Here is a 13,816-nt window from a genome sequence, read left to right as displayed (position 1 = left end):
TTACTTTTCACGAAGAAACCTCGAGTCAATTTTGCGACACTAGTCGACATTTTTCATATAGCGCCATCCCTTGCAACAATGTCGGTTACTCCCAATCGATTTCCCTCGCTGCTGATTGGTCAAAAATGGTACGGAGGCAGGATAGTGGAATTCGTTGCCGCGATTCGCTCTACCGACAATGTTATGATAATCAATGAAAACTTGCTTGCTCTATTGATGCAATTTTATCGGAACTATGGCTAAAACAAGCGTAGTCCGACTTCCTTCACGAATTCTGAAAGAACCGTGTAACCGGTAGGTAGTGGTTCCGAGTCGGAAATTGCAGACTCCCAAAGCGGAAGGCGGCAAGTAGGAAAAGATAATAGTGTAAGGTGCTGGCGAAGTTAAACATAGGAAAGAGAAAATTGAGTGGAAACGGAAAATAGCTTCAGGAACAGGAAAACGCTAAGGAAGTGTGAATCTTTAGATATAGATAAAATTATTTTTATTTGAAATAAAAAACGCTTCCAGCGAACCGGCGTAACCGGAAATGCAAGGTTTTAAACAACAGGACTATTACCGGACGTGCAGCTTCCCGGGTTTCTCCGGAATGATGTTCCCAGGTAAGGCGACAGGAAACGCAAATTTTTAAATAAAAAATAAAATATATTGATAAAATAAATATGTTTTATTCATTATTTGATGATATAATTTGTGGGATGTGTTTGCGCAGTTTCTAAAAAAATAGATTACGTAGAAGTAAGTCAAGCAAGTGATAATAACTTCTGGCGAGAACTCACAAGAAAACATATTTACAGTTACGATTTATAGACAAATAAAATACTACGGACTTATGTGGTTTGTGGTGGGAATAAATTATGTATGTTTATCAAAAATATATTGAATCTAAATTTATTTGGTATTAATATGAATGGTTTGATACAAATTACTCTAATTAATATAGAGTTAAGCATTTAAATATTTTGCTAAAAGTGTTTGCGCAGTTGATTTTAAAGACACTAAGACACATAACCGATGGCTTTGTTTACATGTTTTTAATTTATACATTGCATGCCGATAGTTGGATCATTTAAAACATAAATGTTTACTGTGACATAGTCGTGTGTGTAAAATATGTTCAGCCTCAATATTAAAGTGCACGTGAACTGATTAAATACTAAATGAATGCCGTCCCAAGGTCCGATATACAGCCTGCGAACTGCACAGGCTAATCTGGGACGACACTTTACGCACTTGCATTAAACCCCCTTTTCACAGACCACGGCCAAAATATAAGCTTCATTCGACACTGGTAAAGTAATAAATCTTTGGTAACGCTGTTTCTCGATAATTTGGTAAATACGATCAGTACTTACATAGGGTCTTGTTACATTTGCGCGTCGCTGTGATAGTGAACTAGCTTTCGTTCCATGTAAGGGGCCTTTTCACGTTTGGGTAAATTGACAAAATTGAAAAAAGTTGTTTCAGATTCGCAAATTTTCGTTTAAGTTATGCTATTTGTGAGGAAATGGTAATACTGAACATTTACCATGCTCTAAAATAGGCATTATATGCATCTTTTGACGATTTAAAACCCCGAAAATTATAAAGCGTTGCAAAGCGAAACGAATTAATAATTTGGAGAGTTCTGTTATTGTCGTTATATTTTGTGAAACTACGAGGATTGCTTAGATAAAGTATAAAATACATCCGTCATTGTACTCGGAAAGACGGCCGAGTGATCTCAGTCGTAGACTTTTTACTCCAGGGGTCAGTGGTTCGAGTCCTACCGAGGGTAACCTTTTTTCATCTTATTCTTGATTTTTTACTGGAGCTTTTTATATCCAATGTTTACATTTTTCAATATAAAGCATTTAGTGAAAAACTTCAAAACATGTCAAAATCTGTGAAAAGGCCCCTTTAAGTCTTGGTGAGAATACCAGAGAACACAATATTTGAGTCGTGTTCTGAGAAAACTGGGCATAATGCATGTGCGTAAAGTGTCGTCCCAGATTAGCCTGTGCAGTCCGCACAGGCTAATCAGGAACGACACTTTCCGCTTTAATGGTATTTTTCGTTTAAAGGAAGTCCCTTTTTACCGAAAGTCTAGTAAAAGCGGAAAGTGTCGTCCCTGATTAGCCTGTGCGGACTGCACAGGCTAATCTGGGACGACACTTTACGAACATGAATTATGCCCGGTTTTCTCAAAACGCGACTCATTTACATTCAACTTCTTTTCGTGATAATATAATTAGAAAAGCCCAACCCAAACATAAAAATACGAAAATCTGTGAACAAGTTCCTTTAAGGTAAATCTTATCTTAATGTATGAACATATCGCTAAATATTACAGGTACGTCGTGTAAGAACATTTTTTGTGAAAGGTTAATTAACAAAATAATTGGGTTATGGTGGATATTTTTTATACAGACATACGTATTGCATCTAACTAAATTATCTTCTTTATATATCGTTTTTTTGTCATATCTCGGATACTCAGGGCTTGTCCAAGATTAGCACGTGAAGTCCGAATAATCTAATCAGTGACGACTCTTAACGCTTTTAAGGAATTATTCGTTGTAGAGAAGTTGCTTTCGAACGAAGTTCCAGCCTTGGCGAAAAGTATTGTGGATTATTTGCTTCTATGGACTTCACAGGCTAATCTGGGACGACACTTTACGTACATACATGAAGCCCAGTTTTAACAGAACGAAGCTTATGTTATAAATACATGTTATTCATCAAATCCAACATATCTCATGCAATGAATCTTTTCTTTATGTTTTTATAAAACGATAGGCATGTAATGCTTAAGTTAACCCATTTATGCCTAGCGTCCTGACAAAAAGGACATTGCAAACAGCGTAGACCCAGATGAGACGCCGCATAATGCGGCGTCTCATCTGGGTCTGCGCTGTTTGCTTAAAGGAATTTCTGTAAGAAATATTCTAAAAATAGAAATAAATATACCAGACACCCCTAATTTTGGAAATAACTTGATCCAATTTAGAAGGATGGGAGAGTCCACTGGGCATAAATGGATTAAATAAGTATTATGTTCTGTTCTGCTCTTCAATAAAAGAAAAAAGCACTTATTTATTGAATGAAATTTTAATTGCAAAGATGTATTATTATAGAAACCATTGCAAAATATCATGTCCTTAAAATAGAGAATTGCCGCTCTGCTACAAACATGGGTTAAATGACAAGTGGGTTTTGCAATATACACAACAACTATACCAATTTTGAGAAGGGACCCGTTTTACTAAAATACTTGAATAGCGCTTGAGTCTGTAATAATAATAATAATAATAATAATAATAATAATAATAATGATGATGATGATGATGATGATGATGATGATGATGATGATGATGATGATGATGATGATGATAATAATAATAATAATAATAATAATAATAATAATAAATATAATAATAAATATAATAATACTTACAAAATATTTTTATTTTCATTATTATTATTATGTCCATTATCTTACAGAAGCCAGTTACGGAAAGACGGCATGGTCACCTCCGACACCGACGTCACAAATACATCAAGGTAAGGACACGTGACATAATGCGTGATACAAACCGCGCTCTGGGAAAACCGGGCTTAATGCATGTTCGTAAACAGTCGTCCCAGATTAGCCTGTGCTGTCCTCACGGGCTAATCAAGACATTTTTCGTGTTGACTGGGTTTTTGTTCTTAAGAGACTTCTTTTTAACGAAAACTATCATAAAGGCGGAAAGTTTCGCCCCTGATTAGCCTGTGCAGAAACTTTATGCACAGGCTACACCCCGTTTCAAAGAGAGGCGGTCATGTTGTATTTTTATAATTTGTTGAATAAAACAAACAAGAAATCGGACGCGATTCAAATGTTGCCATCGTATCTTTTCTGTATTCGCTGTAGACCTGAAGAACTTCTGCAGGTTAAAGTAACATGACGTATCTGTATTAATTAATACGTTAAATAATAATATCATTTTAATTTTCGGAAAAGGGCACATTCGACTTTCTATTGATACCATTTTCCAATTGTATAAAATATGCTTTGCGAGTTGACCGTTTTGTAAAGGGACCTAGCGGACATCCCATTAACTGGACTTATGAGTCCTGTTAACGTATTTGTGGGTCGGGTCATTACACATTTTGAGTCCTGTAAACTTATTTGAGTGTCGTATTTTTAATGTAATGCACTAATGCGAATTGATATCGTTTATTAATTTACATTGCAAAGTATAACAATTTAATAAACGTAATAACTCCGTAAGTTTTAAGTAAAACTTGAATCTTGATGCCAGTTTTTGAAACATTTTATAAATTATCTTTTTCATTTTACAAATCTGTGAACGCGGTCTGTATGGTCTATCTAAGCCATGATACAAATTGCGTTTGTGAGCGATTGTAAACAAAACAAAACAATATAGTGCGATGGTAAAAAAACTCAGAAAAATAAGCTTTCAATCAAAAACTCAATGGCATGATAATGTCATGCACATAAGAATTTCAATTTATAATTCGCTCTATATACATAACGTAATGTCGCAAACACTGTTAAACCGTATGAGATTTGTTGATACCTGACCGATCGTATTGTAAAGTAATCAGTAAAGAGTTTTGTAATAGAGTAGTGGTTTATTGGAATGTGAAAAAAAAAAATAGTCTTTTCTGTGTTTGCTATTTGAAAGTTTTTCAGAAGTGATCGAAAATCTGAGTAAAATTAATCCTCATAAATTCTCCACAAACAAGACAAGACAAATAGTTCCGAATACGTGGACAGGTTTCGTGACACGTTCGTATTACTCCGCGCTAAGCCGGGAACCATTAGGCAAATTGCAGACGACACTAGTCTGCCAAGCGCCTGGACGTGCTGTCTACAGCAGAAAGACGCTTGTTTCGGACTTAAATATGTGATTATCTTTTCAGATTAATGTCGATTGTTTTATTAAGATGCATATTTGCCAGGTTTATGTTGTTTTACCCTTAATTGGCGATAGCATGCAAGCAGATTGGCACCGGGCATACTGCCACTGCGGCGTCATTTCTTGTGGTCAAGTTGTTGATCGGAGAAATTTTATATACCGGTAGTTGGCAGCTGATGTATGTTTGCAAAGCGGGACTTATTTGATTAGGTAAAAACAAAAAGTGTAATATCCGCGGGCAATTGAATGTTATTTATTGATGTTTTAACTGCAATATAGAGTGTATTCAAGTAAAATGTACATAGAATTTGGGTAAAATTTACATTGCCAAATCGGGATTTTAAAGCAGTTCGAAGAATGGATTTCATGGAACTGTGAGGGACTATCCTTTGTAATTCACATTCCTAACACAATAATATTTGAACAAACTATCAGAGTGTGTTACCTTATTTGCCACATTGTGCATGTGAATAATATTACGAAGTGGTGTGATAATTACAGTTGGCATGTTTCATTCTTTCAAAGAAAAGTAAAACTTGATAATTCATAAAACTCCATTTCATCGAACACGATATTATCTTTCATTTGTGCAGCTCGCATATATTCTGTGTGCTGAAGTTCATTTTTAACTTAATTTGTATGTATTCTGTTTTTGTTTGGTAATCGCATTTACCGAGCCATAGTGTGCAGTCCGCACAGGCTAATCAGGGACGACACTTTCCGCTTTTATGATATTTTCTGTTTCAATAATGACTCTTTTTAGCAAAAATCTAGTTTAGGCGGAAAGTGTCGGCCCTGATTAGCCTGTGCGGGCTGCACAAGCTAATCTGGGACGACACTTTCCGCAAATGCATTGAATCCCTTTTCACAGAGCACGGCTCTATTTTAGCCCCGCTCCAGGAAAACCGGTCTTAATACTTGTCGTTAAGTGTTGTCCCGGATTAGGTGGCGCGTGTTGTCCCGGATTAGGTCGCGCGCGTGTTGTCCCGGATTAGGTCGCGCGTGTTGTCCCGGATTAGGTCGCGCGTGTTGTCCCGGATTAGGTCGCGCGTGTTGTCCCGGATTAGGTCGCGCGTGTTGTCCCGGATTAGGTCGCGCGTGTTGTCCCGGATTAGGTCGCGCGTGTTGTCCCGAATTAGGTCGCGCGTGTTGTCCCGGATTAGGTCGCGCGTGTTGTCCCGGATTAGGTCGCGCGTGTTGTCCAGGATTAGGTCGCGCGTGTTGTCCCGGATTAGGTCGCGCAGTCTACACAGTCAGGCTAATCATGTACAGCACTTTCCGCCTTTACTAAATTTCGTTTAGAAGAGATTTACTTTAAAACGAAAATTTCACAAAAGCGGCAAATGTGGTCCTTGAGTAGCCTGTGAAGAATACGCACGTGCATTAAGCCCTGTTTTCCCAGAGAGTTCAATAAGTGACAGATTTGAAAATTATAGCAATGGTCATTCACGCCTGCGTCCTGCACATGTGCTAAAAAAAACTCCGTACGGGAATCTTTAGTTACGTTGCACTTCAATGAAAATTAAAGATCAAAATTAATGTTCGTCTTGAAATCCAGCGATTTCTGTCTATAAAAAAATACAATATTTATGTAAGAACTTGACTTTACCAGGAAAAAGAATCGAAAGAGCATATAATTTACTCTTATGGCTTTCCTGTAAATTAGATCTAAAATAAGTCATGTAGAATGATGTAAATCATTTATAATGTATATTACTCGCCATACAATTTTGCAGTTTAAAGAAAAAAGACATATTCGTGGACACGTAAATCGATGGATTTCTGATATTGAAGAAAAACGAAAGAACGGACTTTGCGTCTGTCATTTTCCAATGTATTTGTGTTAAAATACGTAGGTGGGTTTACGCACGATATCAACGAAAAATAATGTATCACGCATAATGATTTTATAGTAAGTACTATTTTGATTGCAGGCTATCCTCATCCCCACAGTCCTCTATCAGCCATCGGGAAGCCCTCATTGGAACCTGCGGGATCACCATGGCGACCACAAGGTAAGCACGTGACGTCATTAGGGTCAATGACATCATATATAATTAAAGTATAATGTATGTCATGGGAAAACCGGACTAAAGGGATGTCCGTTAACCTGTGCGAAACGCTATGGCTCGGTAAATGAGATTACCAAGAAAAACATACATAACAATTAAGTTTTAAATGAACACACAGAATATATGCGAGATGCCCAAATGAAAGATAATATCGTGTTTGATGAAATGGAATTTTATGAATTATCAATTTTTACTGTTCTTTGAAACCATGAAACATTGTTGTGAATCTTGTATAAGCGCCTTCCTGTAATTCAATTGTAGGGCCTTTTTCACAGATCTTCGTATTAAAAAAATGTCATACAAATTTCAGTAAAAAAAACAATATTTGAAATAGTCTTAAATAGTTAGTAAAGCAATAAAAACCAACAGCAAACAAAAAAGATTAATAAAAAAATACCCTCGGCATGATTAAGCCTGATACCGTCTAAAGCTACCACAACCTTAATAAGTTACCATTTGTGTTTTTTTCCAAAGATATGATAGTTTTAACCGTATCTTTAAAGGGGCCTTTTCACAGATTTTGGCATGTTTTGAAGTTTGTCATTAAATGCTTAATATTGATAAATGTTAACATTGGATCTAAAAAGCTCCAGTAAAAAATCAAGAATAAAGTTTAAAAAAAAAGGTAACCCTCAGCAGGACTCGAACCGCTGACCCTTGGAGTCCTGGAGTAAAAAGTCCACGCATTAGACAACTCGGCCATCCTTCCTCTAACAACAATAGATGTATTTTATACTTGATATAAGCGATCCTCGTAGTTTCACAAAATATAACGACAACAACAGAACTCTCCAAATTATTCAATCGTTTCGCGTTGCAACGCTTTATAATTGTCAGGTTTTTAAATCGTCAAAAGATGCATATAAACGCTATTTTAGAGCATGGTCAATGTTCGGTATTACGGTTTCCTCACAAATACCATAACTAAAACGAAAATTTGCGAATATGAAACAATTTTTTTCAATTTTGTCAATTTACCATATCGTGAAAAGGTCCCTTTAAAATACTCGATACAAAGCTTTACGCACGCCCGATTTCGATTGATGAGTATGAATAAACGAACATATATTTTTTGTCATTTATTTAGTCAGGACTTTTTTTTCCGCTTATTTGAATATGATGCATATCTTATTTTACGAATCTATTTTTGTTAATTCTCATTTTGCAAAAATTGGAACACGTCCATTTATCAAAACTTTATGAAAAAAATCAATAATGCAGTTCAACCGATCAAACGCGTGCAGTTGGTTGAAAAGTATAAATTTTGAAGATTTTTATAATATGCATTTTTTCTTTGGAATAATTAACCACGCATTTGTTTGGTCTGCTCTTTTGACCGTGAATGGGTCGATCGTGTCGTCTGAAAGACCAACCCTCATTGTATGTCAATTCCAGAAAATCGCGGGAGTCATTCAAATGCCACGTCCGTTCCTAGATGGAGTATATAGCTCGTTTCCATGAAATAATCATCGCATTGAAATGATTTACAGATCCTCAACGGCTATAGTAGCACCCACAGCGAGTTAATCCGCCGTTTGTGATTTTCATGATAATATAAAAATTACGGTAACACCGGGTGACTCGGAATGAAATTGCATGTTATGCCTATTAATAAGGTCTGATTAATTATTATTTTGCAATTTCGATCGGATTTAACGTCGCTTTTCCAGGTAGTTAATTATTTGATGATTTTTATTCGATTCAAATATGAGTATGTGCGCGAGAATTTGAAAACACTTACATGCATACCAAAATTAAAAAAAAATGTATTTGATTAATTAATTATTGTATTGTTTTGTTCCTGTTTATTAAGATTTTTTTAGCGCATTACTTTATACATGTCTTTCAAAATATTGGAAATATTTACCCAATCATCATATAATATTAAAAGAATACGCGGAAATATACGGAAATATACGGAAATATACGGAAATAACTATACAATTATAGACTATGAGAATGCGGAAATAACTATACAATTATAGACTAGGAGAATGCGGAAATAACTATACAGTTATAGACTATCAAATGCGGAACTAACTATACAATTATAGATTAGGAGAATGCGGAAATAACTATACAATTATAGACTAAGAGAATTTGAATTTTATACTTAAGTTTTCCATTAATTGATGAACGGTTATATAACAACAAGAACAACAACAACACTTATTTCAACAATAAAGCTTACAATAAAGCTTCTAGCCTATTATAGTGAATACAAATATACTTCTGGTTCAGATGATTGTATGAAGTATATGATAGAGGAGGAAGAAAACTTGTAATAGTATTGAAATTGATTAATAGTCTGAAATCTGAAACAAATGTTAGTGTTTATTTATTAATTGATTGGATGTAAAACCTGTAATGTGGATATGATTCTGACATATTGGAAAAAAAGATTAAAGGTTTAATCAACAATTTTAACAAAGTAAGTGATAGTGTGATACAGTTCTCATATAATAATACATGCGTGAAACAAATAATGTACATCCTATTTTTAATATAAACAAATATTTTTCACGTAAAGATTTAAAAGGCACACAGTACCATAGTTAACAAGTTCACGTTTAAAATTCACCTTTTGTCGTCGTGATTTGTTACAAATACGTTATTTATTAATTCTAGTTTACGTCTGTAAAAATAAGGAAAACTGATGACACATTTAACGCACGAACATCTTTCCTGTTCGTATGAATGGGAAAAGCAAACAAAAATCTCGTGTAGTTTGCATGTTATCTTCCGAATAATAAAAAAAAACACTTCTGAATTGTTTATTTGTATAAACAATTTTAGAGAAGGAGCCATGTTAATGTATGCGCAAACAGTAAAAAGGAGTATCTGTCAAAAGAAACATACGCCTAATTTGTCCGCGTCATAAAACCGGTTGCGCGAGACAAAATTATTTAAATTATTTCAAGCAACCGGAATCCAATATGGCGCCCTGTTCCTGACTTCCGGTTTGGAGATTTAATGTCCATTTTAAGGAATCTTGGCCATTATTTAGTCAATATAATTGGGCGCAAATTTCGTCGAGTGCCATATAATTCACTGTTGACTAATGGATTATTTGACAAGTTCTTGAAATAATTGTTGCAAGCGTCGGTGACGACTAGGTTTCCATTTACTTGGTCCTGTTTCGCAATACTGACTAAGCCTGTTTGAAGCGTTCGGGCGGAGAATGTGTAAATGTATATATGGGTCAGCATTTGAAAGAATATTGAAACCGAAATGATCAATCGAAGGATTAAAATGATGTTGAAAATTAAGACGAAATACTGCTTCTAATAATATGCATTCTATAATGATAATAATAAAGAGATTATTCTTATAAAATATATTATTATAAGAGTAATTATATAAATAAAGTAAGACGACATTATATACAATAAAATAAAATAAAATAAAAATTTAAAAATAAAATAAAATGAAATAAATAAATAAATAAATAAATAAATAAATTAAATAAATAAATAAATAAATAAATAAATAAATAAATAAATAAATAAAAATAATAAATAAATAAATAAATAACTAAAAATAATACATAAATAAATAAATAAAAATTATAAATAAATTAATAAATAAATGAACGAATGAATGAATGAATAAATAAATAAATAAATAAATAAATAAATAAATAAATAAATAAATAAATAAATAAATAAATAAATAAAATAAAAAAGGTTTTATAATATTATATAAAATAATGTTATAATATAATGCTATAATATAATATAATGAAATTTTCCATTACAAACTTAAGGTATACAATGTTTATTAATTATATTTTATGTTCTTTCAGGAAGCGGACAGATACAGTTGTGGCAGTTTTTACTGGAACTACTTTCAGACAGCGGAAATGTGAACTGTATACTGTGGGAGGGAACCAACGGTGAATTCAAACTCGTCGATCCGGACGAAGTTGCCAGGCGTTGGGGCGAGAGAAAAAGTAAACCCAACATGAACTATGACAAGTTAAGTCGCGCGTTGAGATACTATTACGATAAAAACATTATGACCAAAGTGCACGGGAAACGTTACGCGTACAAATTTGACTTTGCCGGACTTGCTCAAGCCATGCAGCCGACGGCGCCTGATCCGGCGGCGTATAAATACCAACAGGACTTGTTCATGTCGAGCTATCATCATAATTCTAAATTTAACTATCTGAATGCGCATGCGCCGATGACATCATCGCCGAGTCTTTTCCCGCCACCTTCTAGCTACTGGTCACCTGCAAACGGAAGTTGTTCGTTTTACCAGAACATTTCAAGCCCTCATTTGTCCCACCATTCCGCCCCTATGCCCCCGGCCCCCCACATCAGCTCGTACTATTGACCCGTAAAAAATGTGAAACCAATTTTAGCCAAGCTTATTGAAATCAGGATTAAATGCCGCATATGCGCCAAGTGTCGTCTCTGATAAGCATGTGCAGTGCGCACAGGTACTACAGTTCCGACACTTTCCTCATTTATGGTATTTTTCGTTATAATGACCTCTCTTCCTTGCAAAATTCCAGTTTAGGCGGAAAGTGTTGTCCCTGATTAGCCTGTGCTTAGTGCACAGGCAAGTCTGGCACAACACTTAACGCACATGCATTAATCCCCGTTTTATCAGAGCGAGAATAATTTATATTTACAATAAAATTTACAAATATGAGTCTTGTTCTGAGAAAACTGGACATAATGCATGTGCGTTAAGTGTCGTTCCATATTAGCCTGTGCAGTCCGCACGGGCTAATCAGGGGCGACACTTTCCGCTTGTTTGGCAATTTTCGTTTAAATGAAGTCTCCTCCTACAAATAATCTAATTTAGGCGGAAAGTGTCGTCCCTGATTTGCCTGTGCTTACTGCACAGGCTAATCTGGGACGATACTTGACGCACATGCATTATGCCCAGTTTTCTCAAAACGCGACTCATATGATACTAGTAACTGACAGGCACACATAACTATCTTTAAGTTAACTTCAGTTTTGTTGTTGTTTTATTCACATGATATCGTTATTAATTAGAAACATTTTAACCATATGTGACTAATGTTCGACTAACATTTCAGTCAAAGTTAAATTCATCTATGATAGGGCCCAGCAGATATATTCCGTGACTCACGACTTCGTCAACTTATTGATCGATTTTGTATTTACATTTTTGTATTTAAAACAGATAACACGCTTTATAAGAACAAATGTTTGTCATTTTGGAACTACTTGCATGTTTTTTCTAAACATATCTCAGGATTTTCAAAATGAAACGTTGAGTTTAAAAGTTCACAAAATACGATGTTTATTTTTATAATCGTTAAATATCATTTTATCGGAATAACGTCATCCATGCCATACTTTCAAGCACGATATATTGAAAATGGCTACATTTCAGTAAATTTTAAACTGTTTCATGAATGTTTAAAATATTTATAAGTACATTTTTAATGTTTAATAATTTTTTTTACAAATGTAATGGTTAAGTGAAACAATGCCATGCTATTGCTGTATGCACCAATCCATTTTTGAACTTCCGAGAAATATGTATTTTTCAAATTATCACTCTTATAAACTTTTTATTCCCACCAATATAAGTCAAATTATTGCATTTTTTCATTGTCAGCTTTTTGAATTATTAAAATAAGTAATATAAAATCTTCATATAGGTCATATTGTCCCGAATTCTTGATGTTCACTTTTAAAGCATACACGTGTACGTATGTTTTACGGAATGTTGCAATACTTCGTCTCACTGTCTGTGATCTGATATATTGTATATGGTTAGCAGATGAATTCTTTATGTACATATATATTATGTGAATATTTGTATATTTGTGAATATGTGTATATACTGAACATTGATAATAAAATATTGATAAGAATTCATGACTTCTCTACATTTGATTGACCGCTGAGGTCGAGGAAGTTATATTATGATGGTGACTTGTAGAATGATGATGATGATGATGATGATGATGATGATGATGATGATGATGATGATGATGATGACGATGACGATGATGATGATGATGATGACGATGATGATGATGATGACGATGACGATGACGATGATGATGATGGTGATGATTTTGGCTGTAGTACTGATAATTATGATTGTGATGATGATTATGATAATCATGATGATGAGGAAGATGATCGTGATGTTGTTTATGATAATAGTCATTGTCATGTCGATGGTGATAGTGGAGATCATATTTTTTTCAAAATGAAGTCTGCTAAAATACATGTACATTAAGCCTTGAACGTGCATAGCTTGTTGACTAGTATAAATACATTATCCATTCTTCATAGGAATCTTTCGAAGTCGACGCTATCGATGTCTCTTGAATTTTCTGGCCATATATCACTCAGAAAATATTCCACGAGCAATAAACCTCGGAAGGAAGTCCACATTGTCTTGCTTGTGCTTCCTTTCTACAAACCCCCGGCCCGTTCCTACAAGTCTTGATTTTTGACAGATAGAAAATTGGATTTCGCATATGATACACGGCACTTTTGCTGTCCAGTGACGGAACTATCTTCAATCGGGCGTGAATAATGATATTCCTCTGCAAGGAAACTAGTCCTCAGACAGTTTATTTGACGAATACAATCTGCATTTCTGGCAGTAATCGGCAGAGAAATAACAGCGGTGGCGACGATGTCATCAACACGAAAAACAGTTAAATCTACCCTAGATTCGATGGCGTCCTCTTTAAAGGACAAAAAATATGTAAAAACCATACGTTTTGTCTTGGTAATTCAACAATTGTTTCAAACAGGATTAGATTTGACCAGTTTAAAACCGTCCTAATGTTTGACTATCTCTCAACGTCTTTGGGACCCACGGTGA

At 34.7% G+C, this 13,816-nt stretch overlaps 1 protein-coding gene across 1 annotated transcript; it reads left to right on the top strand.

Moving 5' to 3' along the window:
* The first annotated feature begins 324 nt into the window (after positions 1–324).
* Positions 325–12,745, top strand: LOC127838760 (transcriptional regulator ERG homolog). Its single transcript, XM_052366745.1, has 4 exons — positions 325–602; positions 3,484–3,543; positions 6,842–6,922; positions 10,785–12,745. The coding sequence occupies exons 1-4, from the start codon at positions 530–532 to the stop codon at positions 11,318–11,320; spliced, it is 750 nt and encodes a 249-aa protein (XP_052222705.1). The 5' UTR covers positions 325–529; the 3' UTR covers positions 11,321–12,745.
* The last annotated feature ends 1,071 nt before the right edge of the window (positions 12,746–13,816 follow it).

Source organism: Dreissena polymorpha, chromosome 7, assembly GCF_020536995.1.
Source record: "Dreissena polymorpha isolate Duluth1 chromosome 7, UMN_Dpol_1.0, whole genome shotgun sequence".
NCBI lineage: Eukaryota > Metazoa > Mollusca > Bivalvia > Myida > Dreissenidae > Dreissena > Dreissena polymorpha.
The sequence above is the reverse complement of the archived record's forward strand: the minus strand, read 5'-3'. Positions and strand labels throughout refer to the sequence as shown.

What these genes read in the sequence shown, in the direction of transcription:
- LOC127838760 (XM_052366745.1), top strand. Translation starts at nt 530, where the DNA reads ATGCAAGGTTTTAAACAACAGGACTATTACCGGACGTGCAGCTTCCCG. An exon ending in CTCCGGAATGATGTTCCCAG is followed by an intron (nt 603 to 3,483) that starts GTAAGGCGACAG and finishes ATTATCTTACAG; the next exon opens with AAGCCAGTTACGGAAAGACG. An exon ending in ATCACCATGGCGACCACAAG is followed by an intron (nt 6,923 to 10,784) that starts GTAAGCACGTGA and finishes ATGTTCTTTCAG; the next exon opens with GAAGCGGACAGATACAGTTG.